At 45.8% G+C, this 21,875-nt stretch overlaps 1 protein-coding gene across 3 annotated transcripts; it reads left to right on the forward strand.

Annotated features, from left to right (window-relative positions):
• Positions 1 to 3,723: 3,723 nt before the first annotated feature.
• On the forward strand, positions 3,724 to 18,732 carry ABCF1 (ATP binding cassette subfamily F member 1). 3 transcript variants are annotated; one of them, XM_003985870.5, is made up of 25 exons: positions 3,724 to 3,878; positions 8,229 to 8,275; positions 8,495 to 8,584; positions 8,697 to 8,826; positions 8,977 to 9,014; positions 9,100 to 9,207; positions 10,647 to 10,721; positions 10,803 to 10,919; positions 11,761 to 11,865; positions 12,455 to 12,577; positions 12,987 to 13,087; positions 13,181 to 13,266; positions 13,540 to 13,679; positions 13,765 to 13,913; positions 14,238 to 14,321; positions 14,522 to 14,646; positions 14,835 to 14,947; positions 15,067 to 15,238; positions 15,404 to 15,478; positions 15,571 to 15,641; positions 17,151 to 17,183; positions 17,266 to 17,434; positions 17,614 to 17,678; positions 17,765 to 17,837; positions 17,962 to 18,732. In XM_003985870.5, exons 1-25 carry the CDS (start codon positions 3,806 to 3,808, stop codon positions 18,126 to 18,128), a joined length of 2,529 nt encoding a protein of 842 aa, XP_003985919.1. In that variant the 5' UTR covers positions 3,724 to 3,805; the 3' UTR covers positions 18,129 to 18,732. The 3 variants fall into 3 exon arrangements, with proteins under 3 accessions (XP_003985919.1, XP_011280430.1, XP_019685730.1); XM_011282128.3 differs by having other exon boundaries at positions 8,700 to 8,826; XM_019830171.2 differs by having other exon boundaries at positions 3,747 to 3,878; positions 8,210 to 8,275.
• The last annotated feature ends 3,143 nt before the right edge of the window (positions 18,733 to 21,875 follow it).

A 21,875-nucleotide genomic window follows, 5' to 3' on the forward strand; every position in this document is an offset into this window, starting at 1 on the left:
AAGCCCTGAGGCAGGAATGAGTTTGAAGTAAAACAGAAGGCCAGTACGGCTAGACTATGGGAGATGAGATCAGGAAGTTCAACAGGGGCCGGGTCATACAGAACCTGGTAGGCTTTGGCAAAGCACTTGAATTTTATTCTGAGGGTTTGAACAGCTGATTTACATTTAAGTTTATTTTTGAGAGAGAGAGAGAGTGCGCGTGCACGCGCAAGTCAGTCCCGCGAGAGCAGGGAAGGGGCAGAGAGAATCCCAAGCAGCTCCAGGCTTGAACCAGAGAGATCATGATCTGAGGTGAAATCAAGAGTCAGATGCTTGGGGCATCTGGGTGGCTTAGTCGGTTGAGTCTGGCTTCAGCTCAGGTCATGATCTCACGGTTTGAGAGTTTGAGCCCCACATCTGGTTCTGTGCTGGCAGCTCAGAGCCTAGAGCTTACTTAGGATTCTGTGTCTTCCTCTCTTTCTGTCCCTCCCCCACTCGCACTCTGTCCTTCTCTGCCTCTCAAAAATAAAGAAACGTAATAAAAAAAAATTTTTTTTAAGAGTCAGATGCTCAACTGACTCAACAGCCACCTAGGTGCCCCACAACTGATTTACATTTAATTTTTTTTTAACGTTTTATTTTTGAGAGAGAGAGAGGAGAGAGACTGGGGTAGGGGCAGAGAGACAGGGAGACACAGAATCCAAAGCAGTCTCCAGGCTCTGAGCTGTCAGCACAGAGCCCGACATGGGGCTCAAACTCATGAACCGTGAGATTATGACCTGAGCTGCAGCCACGCAGGTACCCCAACTGATTTACATTTTAAAACTACTACTAATGTAGGTGTGAAGATAGACTAGAGAATGAGAATGACAGCAGGGCCACCAGTTAGGGACCACTTTGGTGGTCCAGGGAAAAGAGATGGTGGCTTGGTCTGGGGTAAAGGTGGAGAGAGGTGGGCAGATTTGGGATATGTCTTAAAGTCTCAGTTGATGGCAACTCCGCCTTCCTACTTACTCAGTCCAGAAACCTTGGAGTCTTATTTATTTATTTATTTATTTACTTACTTACTTACTTACTTATTTATTGTCACACCTGACATCCAAAATCCAACTCATTACAAAACCTGCTGGCACTTTTTCAAACATATCCAGAAATCAGTCCTTTTTTCCACCTCCAATACCATTGCCCTGGTCTGAGTCACCAACACCCCCTAACATGTCACCCTGCTTCTGCCATTCCTCCCCACCCTGTGACCCTCAGTTTATGAGAATAAACTGTTGAACAATTTATTCTCAGCTCGACCTTCAAAGTCATCCTTTTAATATGTAGGCCAGGTCATGTCACTGCTCTGCTCAAAACCTTGTAATGACTTTCTATTTTAGTCAAGAATAAAAGCAAAAAAATTTTTTTAAATTTTTTAAGTGTATTTATTTTTGAGAGAGAGAGAGACAGACAGAGTGCAAGCAGGGGAGAGGCAGAGAGACAGAGACACAGAACCCAAAGCAGGCTCCAGGCTCTGAGCTGTCAGCACAGAGCCCAACGTGAGGGTGAGGCTCGAATTCACGGACCATGAGATCATGACCCGAGCAGAAGTCCACCACTTAACCAACTGAGCCACCCAGGCACTCCAAGAAGCCAAATTCTTGATGACCTGCAAGACCCTTCCCAATCCAGACCCTGCTTTACTTCTCTGTTTGCCTCTCCAACAACTTCTCATTCCCACTGCTCCAGCCACTCTGGCCTCCTTGCTGTTTGCTCCTCATATATGTCAAGTATACTTCTGCTATAGAGCATTGCTTTAGCTATACCTTCTCCCAGCAAGCCTCCTTTCCTGGAAATCCATACAGCCAAAAATCTCACCTTCTTCAAGAATTTGCTTGAATTTCACCTCACTGAGGCTTCATGAACATTCTAGTACTATAACCCCTGCCCTCCTGATACTTTTTACCTTGACCTGTATTTTCTTTTTTCCTTAGCATTATCTCCCCTGCTAGAAATGTAAGCAGAGATCTTTATTTCATTCACTGATCCCAGGAGCCTAAAAGAGTGCCTGGCATATACCATGTGTGCTCTCTCTCTCTCTCTCTCTCTCTCTCTATATATATATACACATATATATATTTAAATTTTTTTAATGTTTATTTCTGAAAGATAGAGTGTGGGTGGGGGAGGGGCAGAGAGCAGGAGACACAGAATCTGAGGCAGGCTCCAGGCTCTGAGCTGTCAGCACAGAGCCTGATGTAGGGCTTGAACTCACAAACAGTGAGATCATGACCTGAGCCAAAGTCGGACGCTTAACCAACTGAGCCACCCGGCACCCCAATAAATATATTTTTTAAAGAAATGAAGTATGATGAGGGGGAATTGAGAAAGAGAATGACTTTTCAAGTTTGGGCCCAAGTAACTAAATGAAAGGTGGTGTGATTTCTTGATGGAAAACCTGGAAGAGAAACAGAGTTGACGAGTAAAAACAAGAGTTCGGTTTAGTATATACTAATTTGAGATATTTATTAGGGATCTCAGAGAGGATATCCAATAAGCAGTTAGATTTGTGAGCCTGGAGCTTAGGGCAGAAGTTGGGGTCAAAATAAGAGACATTTAGGGATATTCATCAGTTATGGGTAGTAAAGTCATGAGACATAGGTGATAAGTCTAGATAGAGAAAAATGTCAAAGAATGTGCCCCAAAACATTTAGACTTCAAGGGAAACCATGAGAGGGGCACCTGGGTGGCTCAGCCGGTTGGTTAGGTGTCCAACTTTTGATTTCGGCTCAGGTCATGGTCTCACGATTCACAAGATTGAGCCTGAGTCAGGCTCTGCGTTGACAGTGCAGAGCCTGCTTGAGATTCTCTCTGCTCCTCTGGAGCATGCTCTCATGCACGTTCTCTCTCAAAATAAATAAATAAACATTTAAAAAAAGAAAAAAGAAAAAAAGCCAGGAAAGGAGAGAAGGGGAGCAGCCTCTGAAATGGAAGGGAAACCTGCAGAGAGCAGTGTCCCTGAAAAAAAAGGAAGGTGGGAATGATCATCTGTGTCAAATGCTGCTAGCACAGTATGATAAAGACAGAGAATTGGTCCCCTATCTGTTGACCTTGGGAAGAGTGGACTCAAGCAATGGTAGGGACAAGAGCATGATTGTAATGGGTTAAGGAGAGCTGAAAGAGCTATGGGAGCGTCTTGCTCCCACACCTATTCAGTGGTAGGGTTAAGAAGAGGAACTCAAATCTTGATTGTGGTGGCAGTTTAATGGGTGTATATATGTAAAAACCTTGATCAAAGTGCAATTTATTGCCTGTCAATTTATTGTATGTGCGTTTATCATACACCAATTATATCCCAGTAAAACTGTGACTTCCCTCCGCCCCCCAAACTGCCCCCAAGCTTTATCACACCGTTATTTCTGTTAGGCTACAATTCCTAGTTTACAACCCTACACTCAACACCCGTCCTCTTCCCAAGTAGATGGACTACGTCTTTCTGCTCCTAACCACTTAAAAAACAAAAACAAAAAGAAGGACGCTTCTGCTCCTTCGTACTAATCCGAAATTACTATGCTCAGTACTTATTCACGCAGCGTCGCGGACTCACTGCCACAGCATTCGCACACAGCCATAAATGCTTTATTGACTTTGCGGGGCCAAGCAGACGCCGGCCCCGCCCCATCGCCGCTGGCGTGCCCCCGAGATGACGCCGCGGAGCGCACTTGCACCGCCCAGGGGCCGGACCGTGGCGCCAAAGTGAAGAGCCCGCCCCATTCGGGACCCCACGCTGCCGGAAGCGGAAATACTGCCTGGCGTCGCCAGAGTAGCTGTAACTGCCACCAAGATGCCGAAGGGACCCAAGCAGCAGCCGCCGGAGCCCGAGTGGATTGGGGATGGAGAGAGCACGAGCCCCACAGGTGAGGCTGATAGGCAGGGAACCAGCGAGATAGAAAAGGGAAGAAGAGAGCGGACGTATTTTAGGAGGGGGGGTCACGGGTTGTGAAACTGACCGGGCCGTGAGGGAGGCTACTGCACATGCGTGTAATGGGGCCGGCCGGAAAGAGTTTACCCAGCACGCCAGTTTGGGGTGGGAGTGAAGGTGCCTGGCGGTCGCGCACGAGTTTCAGTGGGATTTGGCAAGAAACGAGGGAATGCGTATGGTACCGTGGAAGAGATGGGTAGAAATGAGAAAGTCCTCCTTTCTTCCCTTTTGGACATCTTCCCCACCGCGCTGTATTCCACGTTCCATGGGAATCTGTCAAGCAGGGCGACACCCCACCCACTGCGCGCTCACGCATGCATAAAACGTCACACATCCACCCACCCACACCCTCTCAGGAGGAAGAGATGACTCCCTGGGTTCTTTCATAATACACATCAGATTCATCTGGAGCAAGAGTGCAGGGTAGCTGCTAGGTGTTGCAATGGAGGCTAAGGTTTACTTAAAAGCAGCGAATGTTTGTTAAACGTAAGCAGCACCTATACTATGTTTTGGGAAGGGAGAAAAAATATGAAGACATCCTCCCAAATTTGAAGGCACTTCAACGGGAGATAAAATAATTACAGTAGATACACAGTGACTCATTTTACAAGCAATTTTTGGATGCCTGCTGTATACCTGATACTGTGCAGAGAAACTGAGAATGTAGAGATAAAAGATCAGACTTGCCCCAAAGGGGCACTCAGTTTAGTAGAGGGGACAGCATGAATCCAAAAGTGGTTGACAGAGTGATGAATGTGCTTGAGAATGCTGTGAGACTAGAGAAGAGAGGAGAAACATCTACTCAGACAGCTAGGGTAGGAATGTCAGCAAAGCCTCCCAGAAATATGTAGCAGCTGAGTTGATTCTGAAAGAATCAGTATGAGTTAGCAAGGGGAAGAGCATTCCAAGCAGAGGAAGAAATTTGTGCAAAGGTAAAGACGTAGGTGAGCCTGGCCGTTCCCCATATTGGGTGACTAATGTAATGGGGTTGGAAAGGTGTGCAGGAGACAAATAATGGGACGCTTTACACGGTATTCCAAAGACTTTAATTCTGAAGACATTAAGACTAATTGAAGTGCATAAGGCATAGTGTGATCAGCTCATCCTGACAACACTGAGCAGTGGAGAATGACTTGTATTGGTCAAGATTGGAGGCAGGGCTACCATGTAAGAGGTGCTGGCAATGATCTAGGTGAGAAGCAGTACCAGGGTAAGCCAAGGCAGTGAATATTAAAGAGTTACTAAGGACATGGCATTGAGCAGGTCTGAGAACAGACTGAATGAAGGGAGAAGAATTAAGGATGACACTCACTTAAATAACTCAAAGGGTAGTATACTATTGTTTGAGATCAGAAATGGGCTGTAGGGTTGGGAGTGGGAAGAGATAAGGTCAGCTTTTGAATGTCAAGTTGGGGATTCCTGGGGAACTTCTAAGAGGAGATGGCAGGGAGAGATCTAGGCTAGAAGTAAACACACAAGCAAGTGTTGTTGAAACGTTGAATTCAGAGGAGTCCCCTGAGAGAGTATGCAGATTGAAGCCAAAAGAGGACAGAAGACAGGAACCCAAAAGATCCTCAACAATTAAGGGAAGGTAAGGAAGGAGGTAGAGGAGATGACACTGAGAAAGGTGAGCAGCCAGAGAAACTGGAGGCAAACCAGGAGCCAACAGGATCCCTGAAATTAAGTAATGACAGGAGGGAAGCAGAGGATGAGGAGGTGGTAGCATGGAATATTGCAGAGAAGTCATGCAAAATCAGGACTAAAAAAATTCTTTTTGGGTTGAGCAACTAAGGGGACAGTGGCAACTTTGGCAAAGGTAGTAGTCATTAGGAGATGATACCCAAATCAGATCGGAGTATACTCAAAAAGGAATGGGAAATGAGGAAGCAGAGCTAGTGTGAACCTGTGGAGACCAAAGTAGAAAGCAGTAATTGGGGGAAGAGATAGTAAGGAAGTGTTCTATTAGGCTTTGAAGTTAGCTTAAGTTGTGTGCTGAAGGGGAGGAGCTATTAGGGGAGGAGCGATGGAGGAGCAATGGAGGAGCGCATTGCTTTAGCGGTACTTAGCTTTTTCCTCTTCCTTGGTGATCATACCTTGTCGCACTTGAACCTGTGCATAGGATTTTCCTTTCTATGGTTAGGAGGATCAAAGTGAGGTTTAAAGTTCAAAAGAGAATTAAAGGAAGGGAGAGATGGTGGCGTTGTGTTAGTCCTTGGGGAGAGATTAATACCTGGGAGGAGTCACTCCTCAGTGTTGTCAAGGTGAGCTGATCATGCCATTCCTTCCTCTGTACTGCAGTGGGTCCTCCCTCCTAATGTCTTTAGGATTAAACTCTCTGGAATAGCATATAAAGCCTTTCATTATTTCTCCTGCACATCTTTCCAATTCATTGACACTATTCACCCAATATGGGGGATCAAATTTTGATGAAATGTGTTCTGGTTGGAAGATACAGATTAAGCAAAGACAGACCTACATATGCCTGAGACTTAATCAGGGGGCAATAACAGGTCAGTGTCCAGAACATAGGTGTGGGTAGGAAAACAGAGATATAGCAGAAAAGATAGAATAGGACCCTTTTAATTTGTAAAGTCTTAAGTTTATAGGGATTGTTCTTTGATAACACTAGTTTTGGGCATATGGGTGGTCAGTAAAACTTTCCTCAATAATTGGTTACTACAGACTATGTGGAATTCTAGTTTAAAAATACTTAGTAGTGACTTTTTTTTTTTAATGTTTTGTGTGAGAGAGAGAGGGTGCATGTGCATGGGGGCGCAGGGGGAGGGGCAGGGGCAGAGAGAATCCCAAGCAGGCTCCACACTTGGTGCCCCACGAGTTCAAGCTCCACATTGGGTGTGGAGCCTAGGAGCCTACTTTTTTAAAAAAATGAAAAATAGGGGCACCTGGGTGGCTCAGTCGGTTAAATGTCCAATTCTTGGTTTCAGCTCAGGGCATGATCTTGTAGTTTTGTGAGTTCAAGCCCCATGTCAGTCTCTGCTTACAGCACGTAGCCTGTTTGGGATTCTCTCTCTCCTCTCTCTCCTCTCTCTCTGCCCCTCCCCCACTCGCACTAAATAAATTTAAAAAACTTTTTTTTTAATGAAAAATACTTAATGTAGGTAGCAGAAACCCACTGATATATATATGTTTTTAATTTTTATTTATTTTTGAGAGAGAAAGCAGGGGAGGGGCAGAGAGAGAAAGAAAGAAAGTCCCAAGCACACTCTGCACTCTCAGGGCAGAACACGATGCAGGGCTCAAACCCTCAAACCGCGAGATCATGACCTGAACCAAAATCAAAAGTTGGATGGTTAACTGACTGAGCCACCCAGGTGCCCCTGATTTTTTTTTTTTTTTTTTAACTAAATGATTACAGGAGTGTTTCTGGATAGAATTGGAAAGCAGTGGATGGATAGGATGATTTGAAGGGGAATGTGATAGTGGGTAGGCCCGGACAGGAAGAGAAATCATAAAGCTGCTGGCTGCCTCCCATTCTCATGGGGGAAGGGAGAGAGGGAGTTAGATATAGTCTCCTGCCTTCAGGGAAACAGGGTTAGATAGAGGGGAGGAGCTGGAATTTGTTCAGTCAGTCAGGTTTTGTATAAGACTTCCTACTTTGTTCCATGGGAACGCAAGCTAAACAGTCTGTCAGGTTGCTCTCTGGGTTGAAAGACTAATGTACAAACAGTTAAATATAACAGTGTGATTTGTGCTAGAATGTTATTTGAGCAGACCAGGTGGGGCATAGACCCAGATGTTCATTTATTAACCAGACAGCTCGTTTACACAGTCTGCAGCTTTTCACAAATTACATATGGCAAACCAAATTTATACCATCTTTGTCCTTTTAGAGAGGACCTTCTCTTCCAGTATGTCCTGAGTTAATAAATGGTACCACTATCCCAACTAATTTTGCCCAGCTAAAAACATAGGAGTCTTTGGGGCACCTGGCTGGCTCAGTCAGAGGAGCATGGGACTCTTTGGGTTGTGGGCTTGAGCCCCGTGTTGAGTATTGAGATTACTTAAAAATAAAATCTTAAAAAAAAAAAGAAAATGTAGGAGTCCTCTTTGAGTACTGTGTCTTCCCACTTCTGTCTTCACTCTATAAATTCTACTTCTCCCTTCCACTGCCACTCTAGACCAAGGCACAGTTGGGACAGTGCAAATACCTAAGGAATGATAGAAAGTAGTAAAATAGGATGGAGCCACTGAGAGCTTTGCAGGGGAGGTCAGGCTGCTTTGGAATTTGTAGATAAGCATTCACAGTGTCTGCTTAACCTTCTAGACAAAGTGGTGAAGAAAGGGAAGAAGGACAAAAAGACCAAAAAGACGGTGAGTAAATGAGGGTTGTGGATGAGAAATGACAGTGGGTGTTTCCAATCAAAATAAGCCCATGTGAAGGAGGCAGGGGGTCCAAGGGAGGAGGAAAGATCTTTTCAAGAAAGGAAGCAAGGTGAGGGTGGACTGGAGGTTCGGTGGGCCTGTGTGTGGCAGAGAAGGACTTGGTTGGTCTCTGAGCCACATGTACCTATCTCTTAACTCCTTTTACAGTTCTTTGAGGAACTGGCAGTAGAAGATAAACAGGCTGGGGAAGAAGAGAAAGTGCTAAAGGAGAAGGAGCAGCCGCAACAGCAACAGCAGGTTCTCAAGTGTCAGGGGGTCCAGCCCACATTGGTTCAGTCGGTTAATGGGGAACTCTCTGTGCAGCAGAGAGGGGCCTGGGCTTCGTTGTCTTACTCTCTTTTCCTTTCAGCAGCAAAAAAAGAAACGAGACACCCGAAAAGGCCGGCGGAAGAAGGACGTGGACGATGATGGAGAAGAGAAAGAGCTCATGGAGCGTCTTAAGAAGCTCTCAGTGCCAGCCAGTGATGAGGAGGATGAGGGTAAATGACCTGAGGGGAAATGGGTTCCCAGAATCCCTGAGTCATGAATAATAAAGTGCCTCATTTCTTGATTTTGAGTTGGATTAGATTGAGTAACCAGACATTATAATTGTTTCCTACCTCATCTTCCCAACCGTCGTTTCATTTCAGTACCTGCCCCAATACCCCGAGGAGGGAAGAAAACCAAGGTAAGCCATCTGTGTGATAAACAAGAGACCCCAGGGCTGCAAACTTGACCATCCCACTGATTTCTCTGGCCCTTTCATTCTCTAGGGTGGTAATGTTTTTGCAGCCCTGATTCATGATCAAAGTGAGGATGAGGAGGAGGAAGAAAAACATCCTCCCAAGCCTGCCAAGTTGGAAAAGAATCGGATTAATAAGGTGAAAGTGGCCACTCTGCTGGTCACTCCCACCCCATGTCGCACCTTCTGGCCATGGTGTGGTAATTCCCCTGCTTTTTTTCCTGCTTTTATTTTTTTAATTTTTTAATTTTAATTTCTTTTAAGATTTTAAGTAATCTCTATACCCAGTGTGGGCTCGAACTCACAACCCTGAGATCAAGAGTCACATGTGTCACTGATTGAGCAAGCCACACTCCCCATTTTCCTGCTTTTAAACTAGTTCTTTTAGGGGTGCCTGGGTGGCTCGGTCAGTTGAGAGTCCAACTTTGGCTCAGGTCATGATTTCATGGTTTGTGGGTTCGAGTCCCGTGTCGGGTTCTGTGCTAACAGCTCGGAGCCTGGAGCCTGCTCCACATTCTCTATTTGTCTGTCTGTCTGTCTCTCTCTCTCCCTCTCTCTGCCCTTCCCTTGCTCACACTCTCTCAAAAATAAACATTAAAAAAAAAAACAAAAAAAAAAAACTAGTTCTTTTAGGTCTCACACTATCAAAATCATCTTTTTTTTTTTTTTTTTTTTTTTTGTTAACGTTTATTTGAGAAAGAACATATGCGAGCAGGGGAGGGGCAGAGAAAGGGGGACAGAGGATCTAAAGCAAGCTCTGCACTGACAGCAGAGAGCCTGATGTGTGGCTTCAATTCACAAACTTCGAGCTCATGACCCAAGCCAAAGCTGGACGTTTAACTGACTGAGCCACCCAGGCTCCCCAGATTAGACTCAAAATATAAAGCAAAGGGCCTCAAGTTTTTGCTTTTCCACTCGGACCCCTTTTGCAGGGTTACTTGGGATTCTTCTGTGTATATGTTTCAAATTAGCCTGTTCACACCTTGGCGTTCAGTTTTATGCCTGTTTTGAAGTATTTGTGGTTTTGTTTGTTTTTTAAGTAATCTTCACATCCAACTTGGGGCTCAGACTTAACCCCAAGATCAAGACTTGCATGCTGTACTGACTGAGCCAGCCAGGTTCCCCGCCCCCCCCCACCCTTTTAAGCACTACCCCAACATAGAGTTTGATTGAACCCATGACCCCAGCATCAAGAGTCGTGTACTCCACCAGCTGAACCAGACACGCACCCCAAAGCCTTTCTTTTTTCTTTATGTTGTGTCTTCCCTTTTCCTTAGAATGCTCTCTCTAAGCTCAAGTCCATTATTTCCTCTCAAGATGTGCCCGCTCGAGGAAGCCCTCCAGTGCTAGTGCCACCCCACCCATGTTCGTTTTCCTGACTCTTGTTCCCTAAGCTTTGCTGACATCATCTAACTATTTTTTCACTCTTTCACCTCAAGGTAGAAACTAGGGTTTTCCTAGGTCTCATTTGTTTTCGGAGGAGCACTCAGTATAGTTAGCTCCTAGTTCTAAACTCCCTAGAAATGCTTGATAAATAAGTTAACAAATTAATTTTCTGTGTGTGTGTGTGTTCTCCAGGCTGTATCTGAGGAACAACAGCCTGGGCTGAAGGGCAGAAAGGGAAAGGAAGAGAAGTCAAAGGGGAAGACCAAGGTGAGGGAGTATTGGCAGGAGGAGGTGCTGGGTCTCAGGAATTAGAACATTTCATCAAATCTGTTGTTTTTTCCCTGTTAGCCTCAAAATAAATTTGCTGCTCTGGACAATGAAGAGGAGGAGGATGAAGAAGAAGAAATAACAAAACAAAAGGAGCCACTCAGACAAGGGAGGGAGAAGACCATGAAGGCAGAGCAGGTGTGTATTTTGGTGTTGGGGGAAGGAAGATTGGCTGAGGGACTGGCCTTCTGTGGCTCTTGGTTGGGGGAGGGGAGCAGGATCTGGGGGTGGCATTACTACCCAGAGCAGGAATTAGCAGGCTTTTGTAAAGGGCCACATAGTAAATATTTTTGGTTTTGTGGACCACATACAATCTCTGATGCATATTCCTGTTTTTTAAAAAAATTCTTTGAAAATGTAAAACCATTCTTAGCGCTTGGGCTGTATAAAAATAGGCATCAGGTGAGATTTGGCCCACAATCCATTTAGCTCCTGATTCAGAGAGGAAGGGACCCTGGTGGTAGCCTCAGATGATCTGGGTTCTGGCTCTGCCACTCACCACCTGTGTGACCTTTCCACCTTCTCAGGGCACGGTTATCTGTATGATCTAGTGATCTCTGCAGTCCCTCCACCTCTAGAACTTTCTAATTCTGGATTCTGTTAGATTTCTTAGTGCTGTAAGGGTTTCTGGACGTTTTCTTTACATGTTAACATGTAAGCCACAGATACTCATTTGATACATGAGTAAAAGCTGTTTCAGTTATTTCCTCCCCAGTGGTATGGGCAGTTTTGTTTGTAGGTGGGTAGAACTGTTATACTTTGTACATACACATTCATACTATTTGTCTTCTGTCATTCCTGACACAGAAGTGGGTAAAGGACTCCAGGGAGCCCAGGAGTGTGTGTGAGAGAGTGAGAGGACCCACCAAGAAATTTCAGGACTCTGGGAAAGGAATGAGCTAACTGTGGGAATGGGTGAATGACATGAAATCTGAGTTGTAGAAGGGGTCTCTTGTTTTTCATCATCTCGTTCTCACAGGGTTCAGAGGAAGAAGGAGAAGAGGAGGAAGAAGAAGGGGAGTCTAAGGCTGATGATCCTTATGTGCACCTTAGCAAAAAGGAGAAGAAAAAGCTAAAGAAACAAGTAAGATCTCGGTCAGAATTAGGAGCGTTTGACTATTTATTTATTTATTTATTTATTTATTTAAATTTTTTTTTTTTAACATTTACTTATTTTTGAGACAGAGAGAGAGCATGAACAGGGGAGGGTCAGAGAAAGAGGGAGACACAGAATCTAAAGCAGGCTCCAGGCCCTGAGCTGTCAGCACAGAGCCTGACGCGGGGCTCGAACCCACAGACTGAGATCATGACCTGAACCGAAGTCGGACACTCAACCGACTGAGCCACCCAGGCGCCCCGTGTTTGACTTTTTTAATATTTCAGTTGGACTCCTGGCTGGCTCAGTAGGTGGAGCATGCAACTCTTGATCGAGTTCCAGCCCCACATTGGGTGTAGAGATTACATAAAATCTTTAAAAAAAAATTTTTTTTTTAAACTAGGGGACATCTGAATTGGGGCAAAAGGGAGCTTTTGACGTTACTGCAAGAACAACAGTTGGAATAAAGAAACATGTATTTTGTGGACCTTTTTTTGGTGTCTGATGACATGTGGCTGTGTTGTGACGGGTAACTGGCAGACAGTGGCCTCATATGTGGGTTTTCCTTCTTTCTCAGATGGAGTATGAGCGCCAGGTGGCTTCATTAAAAGCAGCTAATGCTGCTGAAAATGATTTCTCCGTGTCCCAAGCAGAGGTGTCCTCCCGCCAAGCCATGTTAGAAAATGCATCTGACATTAAGGTAAGGTCTGAGAAGCTCCCTCCCAACCAGTTTGCTCAAGGAAGTGCCACCTTTCCCTGAGTGGCCATGGCAGCCGAGGAAGCCAGGTATGAGTGGTATGTTGGAAGAAAGCTTGGAGGTGTTTTCCATACCTTGACTTCTGCCAGCTTCAGTGAGAAGATAGGAAAACCAACACAACTTAGAGGGGTCCACCCTTGGGGGGCAGGAAGGGTGGGATGGGCTGGACTCATTTAGAATTTGGGAGACTCCCCTTCAAAGCAGTGGACAGGAAGTGGACCAGCATGGTGAAGAGGTCATGCTGGAGCTATCTGTTTTGTCAGAGGCTTCCCAGCAGGGAGAAAGTTGTCTGAAAGAGGGGGGTTCTCATGTGCTTTTCTTTCTTCTGCCACTGCTTCCCTGACAACTGCAGCTGGAGAAGTTCAGCATCTCGGCCCACGGCAAGGAGTTATTTGTCAACGCAGACTTGTACATTGTAGCTGGCCGCCGCTATGGGCTAGTGGGACCCAACGGGTGAGGAGAAGGGCTGGAGCTATAAAAGGGAAGGGGCTGGAAAAAAAAAGGTTTTTCAGGGATGGCCTGGTCTTAATAGTTCTCGTTCCCCAGCAAGGGCAAGACTACTCTCCTCAAGCACATTGCCAACCGGGCCTTGAGCATACCTCCCAACATTGACGTGCTGCTGTGTGAGCAGGGTGAGGCCAGTGGTGGGATGGGCCTGAGGGGTGGGCAGTTGGGGTAGAAGAGTCAACCAAGAACAGAAGAAATTGTGGTTATGGAGTGGGAAAGGTTCTAAAGTAAGATTGGGGACTGGGAGATGGATGCTAAGGAAAGACTAGAGAAAATTTCTTTGGAATAAGTACAAAGAATTGGGCAAGGTCAGACAAACCTGAAATTGAGCTGAAGAAAAGAAGGAATGGGAGACTTGGCCCTCAGGGCAACTGGCCTTTTCTCCCCTGACCCCCCAGAGGTGGTAGCAGATGAGACGCCAGCTGTGCAGGCTGTTCTTCGGGCCGACACCAAGCGATTGAAACTGTTGGAAGAGGAGCGACGGCTCCAGGGGCAGCTGGAGCAGGGAGATGATGCAGCTGCTGAGAGGCTAGAGAAGGTAGAGGAGATGGCGCAGGGGACATGGGCTAAGAGTTGGGGGTTCCTGGAACCTTTGGACATGTGTCCTCTTCTCCCTCCTCCAGGTATATGAGGAATTGCGGGCGACTGGGGCAGCAGCTGCAGAGGCCAAAGCCCGGCGGATCCTGGCTGGTCTGGGCTTTGACCCTGAAATGCAGAATCGGCCCACACAGAAGTTCTCTGGGGGCTGGCGCATGCGTGTCTCCCTGGCCAGGTGGGCCACCCACCTCCCCTGCCTTTCCCCTTTGCAGCATCAACCCACACATGGGCAGGGGTGGCAGGAGGCGGGGCTTTCTCTTCTTCCTGTTCTTCTAAGGCCAGTTGGGAGTTTCAAGTCTTCCTGCTCCTTCCTGTATTGTCTGCATTGCCAGACTCAAGATCTTTCCTCTTGGGGGCATAATCTTTTCAACATCTCCTGCTCTCTGAGGAGAGATATGGAAGGAGTGTTCATGGTCTCACCTGCCAGAGGCTTCTGTGGAGTTCTCTGAGTGAGAATCTTCCTACCCCTGACCCTACATTCTGGTGCCCCACCTTCTAGGGCATTGTTCATGGAGCCCACGCTGCTGATGTTGGATGAACCTACCAACCACCTGGACCTCAATGCTGTCATCTGGCTCAATAAGTGCGTCACCTTTGACTACAGTCTTTGCATCATTGGTTGTCATTCTGTCCTTGTCTCCTCTAGCTGTTTACACTCTGTCCTTGACAGCACTCTATCCAGCCCCTTTCTCTTTTCCTCCCTGTTTTCATTGTCAGTCTGTTTCCCTGACTTAACCCTAAACTGACCATTGTGACCTGTCCTCACTCTTCTCTAAAACCCAGCTACCTCCAGGGCTGGCGGAAGACATTGCTCATCGTTTCCCATGACCAGGGCTTTCTGGATGATGTCTGCACCGATATTATTCATCTCGATGCCCAGCGGCTCCATTACTATCGGGGCAATTACAGTAAGGATCATTTGTTGGGGGGAGGAAAGAGACGAGGCCTTGGAGGGAGGACCCATAGGGATGCAATGATTAGCTAAATCTTAAAAGAGTCTAGACAGTGATGCCCAACTCTGTCCTCACCAGTTCTGGTTGTCCCTTTGCTGGGGAGGAAGACAACCGTTGTTGCCCATCCTCCTTTTCTGCCTCAGTGACCTTCAAGAAGATGTATCAGCAGAAGCAGAAAGAACTGCTGAAGCAGTATGAGAAGCAGGAGAAGAAGCTGAAGGAGCTAAAGGCAGGTGGCAAGTCCACCAAGCAGGCGGTAAGCACCTGGGGGGCTTTTCTCTCAATATGGAGAAAGAGGGAACTCTGTGACACTGCTCTCCATTTCAGGGACTGCTGTGAAGGGTGTGAATTTCTCCTTTTCCCCTTCCTCTCCAGGAAAAGCAAACAAAGGAAGCCCTGACTCGAAAGCAGCAGAAATGCCGGCGGAAAAACCAAGATGAGGAATCGCAAGAGGCCCCTGAGCTCCTGAAGCGCCCCAAGGAGTACACTGTGCGCTTTACCTTCCCTAATCCCCCACCGCTCAGCCCTCCTGTGCTGGGTCTGCATGGTGAGCAGCTGCAGACCCCACCAACGCAGGGCGGAAGTGTGTGCACCCCATGTCTTCCACCCAGCGTGGGATCCATTCCTTTTCTCCAAGGCCAGGAAAGGACTTTAGGACACCTTCAGAGTGATTCTGAAAAGAAAGTATATCACTTCTTTTCCTGATTCTCAGGTGTGACGTTTGGCTATGAGGGGCAGAAACCACTCTTTAAGAACCTGGATTTTGGCATTGACATGGATTCAAGGAGTGAGTTGGTGTCAAGTGGCTTGGGGACGTGAAGCAGGGCTACAGGGACAGTTTCTGAGGACCTCTTTGACCACCTGTCTTCCTCCTTGCAGTCTGCATCGTGGGCCCTAACGGTGTGGGGAAGAGTACCCTGCTTCTGTTGTTGACGGGCAAGCTGACACCAGTAAGTCCTGGTGCCAGGACCAGAGAGCATGACGAGTGTGAAAAGGCAGCTGTTCACCAAATGCTAGAATCAAGGAGCCCCCTCTGTGCTGGAGATTTAAATACAGAATTCATCGTAGATGATTCCTTTTCCTCAGAGGTGCTAGAGAGGAGAACACTGTAGATCAGGGGAGAGAGCCAGGAGAAGTGGGGTTGGACTGGGGGCACCACTCCCCCATGTGTGTTTTGGTTATAGAATAACTAGAAATTGCATGAGTCAGGGGCACCTGGGTGACTCATCCGGTTAAGCTTCTGACTCTTGATCTCTGCTCAGGTTATAATCTCACGGTTCCTGGGATCGAGCCCCATGTTGGGCTCTATACTGACAGCAGGGAACCTGCTTGGGATTCTCTCTCCCTCTCTGCCCTCTCCCTCTCTCTCAAAAATAAAAAACTTAAGAAAAAAAGAAATTGCAGGAGTCAGAAAAGTCTGGAGATACCCAGTATTAATTTAGATGGATTACTTTCTCTTTTTCTTCTCTGCAAATGTGCATATAATTTTTTTTTAACAAAAGTGGGTTCTCAGATGAATTGTTTCATAGCCAGTTCTCAGATAATACACATCAAGTATTTTTCCATGCCAGTAATTACCTGTGTACATTCGTTTCTTGTGGATTTATAGTTTTTGATCACAGTCGTTTAGATTTTTTTCTGGTTTTTCACTGAAGGTCAATCCTATAGTAAACTTTTTTTTTTTTTTCTTTTTTTTTTTTTTTTTTTTTTTTGAGAGGGTGCAAGTGAGCAAGGGGCAGAGAGGGTGAAAGAGAAAGAAAATCCCACTGGCAGAGAGAGGGAGAGAGAGAGAAGGTGGGGCTCATCCAAAGGGGGGCTTGAGCTCACCTGATGCGGGACTCAAACTCATGTATCGTGACATCATGACCTGAGCCGAAGTCAGGTGTTCAACCAACTGAGCCACCCAAGTGCTCCAGTAAATATTATTGTACATGTTCATGACTGTAGTTTTTTTTTTAGGATAAACTTCCTAGAATTGTTTTTAGGATTTACAACATACTGCTATACAGTGCTTTTGATTGGTTGTAACCATCTTTACTCCCTCCAGGAAAATGTTCAGAAGGGCCCATTTCTTCATACACCTCAAGTTGTTTTTTCTTAGATCCTCTCACAGTCTCTTAACTCCCATATGAGGCAGAACCCTGAAAAAGTTGCCATTGGTGGATCTTGCTGGGTGGGAAGGGGGTGTTTGTTGGTTGTGGTCAGTCCCCTCTTGGTTCTGAATCTGTGCTTTTTGTGTCCCCTCCTTTATTGTCATCTCACTCCCCTTTGCCCTGTACTCTTGTCATTTCCTGGATGTGCCTTTGTCACATTAGGGAGGACATCCGCGTTCCCCTTCTTGCATGGACTGATTCCCAGCCCAATTCTGGTATTTGTCTCCCCTTAAGAAAAGTGACGATGTGGAGGGGCAGCATCTTCCTCTCCATTCCCTTATCTTCCCACTTGCTTTTTCCTTGCAGACTCGTGGAGAAATGAGAAAGAACCACCGGTTGGTAAGTTGGCTTTGGGAATTAGGGAGGAAGAGCCTGATAGAGGAAGTATGATTTTTACAGACCGCCTTCCTCTCTTGGGCAGAAAATTGGCTTCTTCAACCAGCAGTATGCAGAACAGCTGCGCATGGAGGAAACACCCACTGAATATCTGCAGCGGGGCTTCAACCTGCCCTACCAGGATGCCCGGAAGTGCCTAGGCCGCTTTGGCCTTGAGAGTCATGCCCACACCATCCAGATCTGCAAACTCTCTGGTACCACTGTAGGGGGGTAGGGAAGGTGTCCTCCTCAATTTTCACACCTCCAGACTGTACCTAGAGTCAGAAAAGAATAGCTAGGACTTGGGGAATCTCTGCACACACACATCTTCAGAGTTTATCTTCAGAAACATAAGGCAGTGAAGTGTGATGGCCCTCTTTTTCCTTTGCTACAGGTGGGCAAAAAGCCCGAGTTGTGTTTGCTGAGCTGGCTTGTCGGGAACCCGATGTCCTCATCTTGGTGAGTGAGCTGGACTATGGGAGGGGGTAAAGGTGACAGTAATGAAAAGAATTGTAACACTTGGTCATGGAATGTCTCTTCCATAGGATGAACCCACCAATAACTTGGACATTGAGTCTATTGATGCTCTTGGGGAAGCCATCAATGAATACAAGGGTGGTAAGTCAGCTCAGGGTGCACCCTTCTCCTTTCCTGGTTCTCATTTGTCTCATTTGTTCTTCACGTTCTCATTTGTCTTTGCCTTCTTTGTCCCTACTCTCCCTGCTCACATCTTTTTTTAAAGCTGTGATCGTCGTCAGCCATGATGCCCGACTCATCACCGAAACCAACTGCCAGCTGTGGGTGGTGGAGGAGCAGAGTGTAAGCCAGATCGATGGTGACTTTGAGGACTACAAGCGGGAGGTGTTGGAGGCTCTGGGTGAAGTCATGGTCAACAGACCCCGAGAGTGAGTTTTCCTTCCTGGAAGTCTCCTGAAAGACAAGCTTGTGTGGCCTAGAAGTCCCCTGTTGTCTCCCTTTCTCTGCTTGGAAGCCTGCCTCTGGTCTGCAGCTGACCCAGCAACTACTCAGGCACAGGAAGGCAGAGCATGGTCTTGATGTGACCAGGGTACCACTTTGGTTCCTTTTCTCTGAAAAACTAGCCTGTTACAGTTTTCTTCAGATAACTGAGCTGGCCTTATCCTTGACATTCCTCCATATACACGGAGATGACCTTCATCGTTGTGGGCTCCATCTAGCCAAACTTATGTGGCCAGTTGTCTAGAGACTTTCATCACCAAGAACCCTGCCTGTGGTCCACCAGAAAGCTTCAGGGCTATCTGGTCCCCTGGTCTTTGAGTGGTGCTGTTCTTTTCTGGTGGATTTAATGCTGACTTACTGATACAGTTACTGCAGCTCAGTGCTGGAGGCAAGTTTTGAGGCCTAGGCTGTTACCCAGCCTAGGGCTTGGTGCCTGCAGTCTTTTTGTAGTTGGGGACTTGGGGGCAAGAAAATTACCCCTCAACTTGAATCTCCCTTTACAAGGGGAGGAAATAAAGGAAAGTTGTTGTTGCCATCCTGTCGCTGTTTGGAGATTCATGGGCATTGGGACTATTTTTAGTTTTGATTCACTTTATTGCTAGCAGCATTCAGTATCCATGCTTCCCCACTAATACAGATGGATCTAATTTGTAGTCTTATGCATTTTAGATGGTGCTTGCTGTTTGAGGATTCTCCAACCCTTCAGATAGGAACAGAAAGGGGTTCATCCCTTCCATCTGGGACTCTTGGGCCTCCCATTGTCCAAGCTTTGCTCTGTGGTCAGGGCCCCACAGTACTGATACTCTGAAAAGTTCTTAAGTAACTGACATCATATACAGAACTGTGGAGTGTACAAAAAGGAAAAGACAAGGTCTGCCTGCATCAATAGTTTAGCTACAGAAGACTTTAGAAAATGAGACATGAGTGTAAAGGTGATTTGGTTAATTGCCAAATGTGTGTCCTCTAGATGCTATAAGTTGCCACGTGCTCATAGAAGGGAAAGATCCAGAACTTGATTATTTGATAGACAGGATCACTTCAGGGTGGGCCTCTTGAAAAATAAAAAGAATTTGAATAATGAGAAAATAGGGAGTCATTTTTGGAATGTAGGAAAAGAGAGATCTCAGGCCAGAAGAAAAAACTATTTGGGAGTTAATGAGAAAGTGAAGCTGGTGTGGCCATTTTTCTTACTATTATATTGGAGAGGTAGATTTGGAAAGTAACCAGTGGCAGGTGGTTGGTGACTTTAGGTGGTGATGGGTGAGATCGACTATAGAAGTATATGGAATGGAATCCATAACTTGTGGGTGAGGTAACTAAATGCTGAACTAGGGTAGGGGAGGCATGGGAAGGAAAGGACGGGAGAGGTGTGTGGGAGTTGGGGAGAAAGAAGAGAATGATCTGATGTATCCAGTTCCAGAGGGAATATGAGGAGCTATTTGGTTAAGTCTGACAGCTTGGATATCTATTTTGGGGAAACTATTTTTTGACCAAGTGAATAAGTAATAGCCTGAGGTACAGATTTTATAGTGAAGTGTAGTTTTGGTGTGGAAATAGTGTTGTTAGGGAACATCTCAAATTAGAAAGGAACTACTCCTCTTTGGAATTTGAGGGGAAAAAATCAGGGTCTTAAACCAAGCACCTGAGTAAGATGTTTTATGTAAAGTAATTTCCACAATTATGTGAAGTAAATCTGTCATAGAACAGTGGGAGCCAGGTTTCAAGTCTACTAAGAGTATGATGTTGGACAGGCTACTTAGCCTCTTGGTACTGGTTTTCTCATCTGTAAAAAGATTGAAAGTGTACCTAGGGACACCTGAGTGGCTCAGTCTTAACCGACTGACTCTTGATTTTGGCTCAGGTTACCATCTCATGGTTTGTGAGATGGAGCCCCTCATCAGGCTCTGTGCTGACAGTAAGGAACCTGCTTGGGTCCCTCTCTCTCCCTCTCTCACTATGCCCCTCCTCTGCTTGTGCACTCTCAAAATAAATGAATAAACTTAAAAAAAAAAAAGTAGCTACCTTGTAGGATTATTAAGGGATTAGGCAATTATTTTCTAAAGTGTTTTAAATTTTTTTGTTAGATGTGTTTCACGTTACACTCTACGCTTTTCAGTTCACTGGTCTAGATGAGATGATGCATAAAATATATAGGAATGTTATTTATAAAGTGAATACCAAAATTTTGCATTTCAAGTTTTTTATCAACTTCACTACAAGTACTTGATGCTTCAAAACAGCTTCCATACATGGACACAAATTGTACTTTTTCCTTCAATATACATACTTAGTAATGGAGTTATTAATGCACTTAAATGTGGACAAAAAAATACAATGCAAAAAGAACAAAAAATATGGTTTATATGGTACAGTATGTATGGATAACCCAAAGCCTGGAAAATGGAATTTTGTTAACAAATATTCTTACTCATAGACAACTTTTATTATCTATAAGTCATGCACTAATGTACATAATAACTACCATAGAAATGGTTTTGAAAAGCAGAGATTCTTCTGCATACCTTCCTAATGAAACAGAGGACACTGACCTGCCCACAACCATCCGCCCTCAACAGAGATGGTTGTTGCTGATATGATGGCTCTTGTTTAGCTGACTCCAGTGTCCTGGATATTTTCCCTCTTGTGTAAAATGTGGACAGGGTAACCAAAGCGTGAGTCCTGGAAGAGCATGAGAGCCAGGATAGCACTGTGTTTTAGGAACACACAAAGAGGTTTTAGGAAATAGTGCCAGTACACTACAGTAAGAAACTACAATAAGAAAAGTGAAAACCAGGATTGAGCCTTGTGGCCATACAGCATGGGAGTATCCAAAGTTGCCATTGTGTGGCCAGTGCTAAATGCAACAACTGGGACACCGAACTGGCTGTTCTGGGTAGTGATGTTCAAAGTGTCCCAGACCAGCAGCATGAGCATCGCTTGGGATTCTGTTAGTGCAAGGATAGGAACTCTGCTGCCTTTGGAGCTAGGATAGAAAGGGTAGGGGGTGGGCTTTAAATCCAGTGAATAAGAAAGACTTCTCAGGAATAACATTAAAGCCAAGGCCTGAAGGTGGTGAAGGAACTAGGTGAGTGGAAAAGAGCCCTCAGGGAAGAAACCATAGTGTTTCAGGGACCCTGGAGCCAGAAGAGCTTGACATAGACAAGATAGGCAGCTTGAAATAGAGCAGGGGCCAGACACTCAGAGCCTGTAAGCCTTGATGGTGAGTTGGGATACTGTTTGAGGAGCAATGGGAGGCCATTCTTTTTAATGTGTATTTGTTTTTGAAAGAGTGGGAGGGGCAGAGAGAGGGAGAACACCCAAGCAGGCTCTGCACTGTCCGCACAGAGCCCAATGTGGGGCTCCATCTCGTGAACCAGGAGATCATGACCTGAGCCAAAATCAAGAGTCCGACACAACGATTTGAGCTACCCAGGTGCCCGTGTTTTGATTTTTACAAAATTGTTCTGGCTGCTGGGTGAATAGTTGAGTGGGTAGAGGAGATGCTGAGAGAGGGTTAGATACTGCCTTGAAAACTGATACCCTTCTTCCTCTGGGAAAGGAAGATCACATAGGCTCAGATATTTTCAGGTGAAGAGGAAATGGTGCTCACACTGGATGGATCTCATTCAGGAGCTCGGGTGCCAATCAAGAGGAATTGCCAAGTAGCAGTAAGTGTTG

Source organism: Felis catus, chromosome B2, assembly GCF_018350175.1.
Source record: "Felis catus isolate Fca126 chromosome B2, F.catus_Fca126_mat1.0, whole genome shotgun sequence".
Lineage (NCBI taxonomy): Eukaryota > Metazoa > Chordata > Mammalia > Carnivora > Felidae > Felis > Felis catus.

Excerpts from the sequence above, each read along its gene's own strand:
- ABCF1 (XM_003985870.5), top strand. The coding sequence starts at position 3,806 with ATGCCGAAGGGACCCAAGCAGCAGCCGCCGGAGCCCGAGTGGATTGGG. Across the intron at positions 11,866-12,454 it reads AGAAAAAGCTAAAGAAACAA|ATGGAGTATGAGCGCCAGGT; the intron begins GTAAGATCTCGG and ends CTTCTTTCTCAG. Across the intron at positions 14,948-15,066 it reads GCAAGTCCACCAAGCAGGCG|GAAAAGCAAACAAAGGAAGC; the intron begins GTAAGCACCTGG and ends CTTCCTCTCCAG.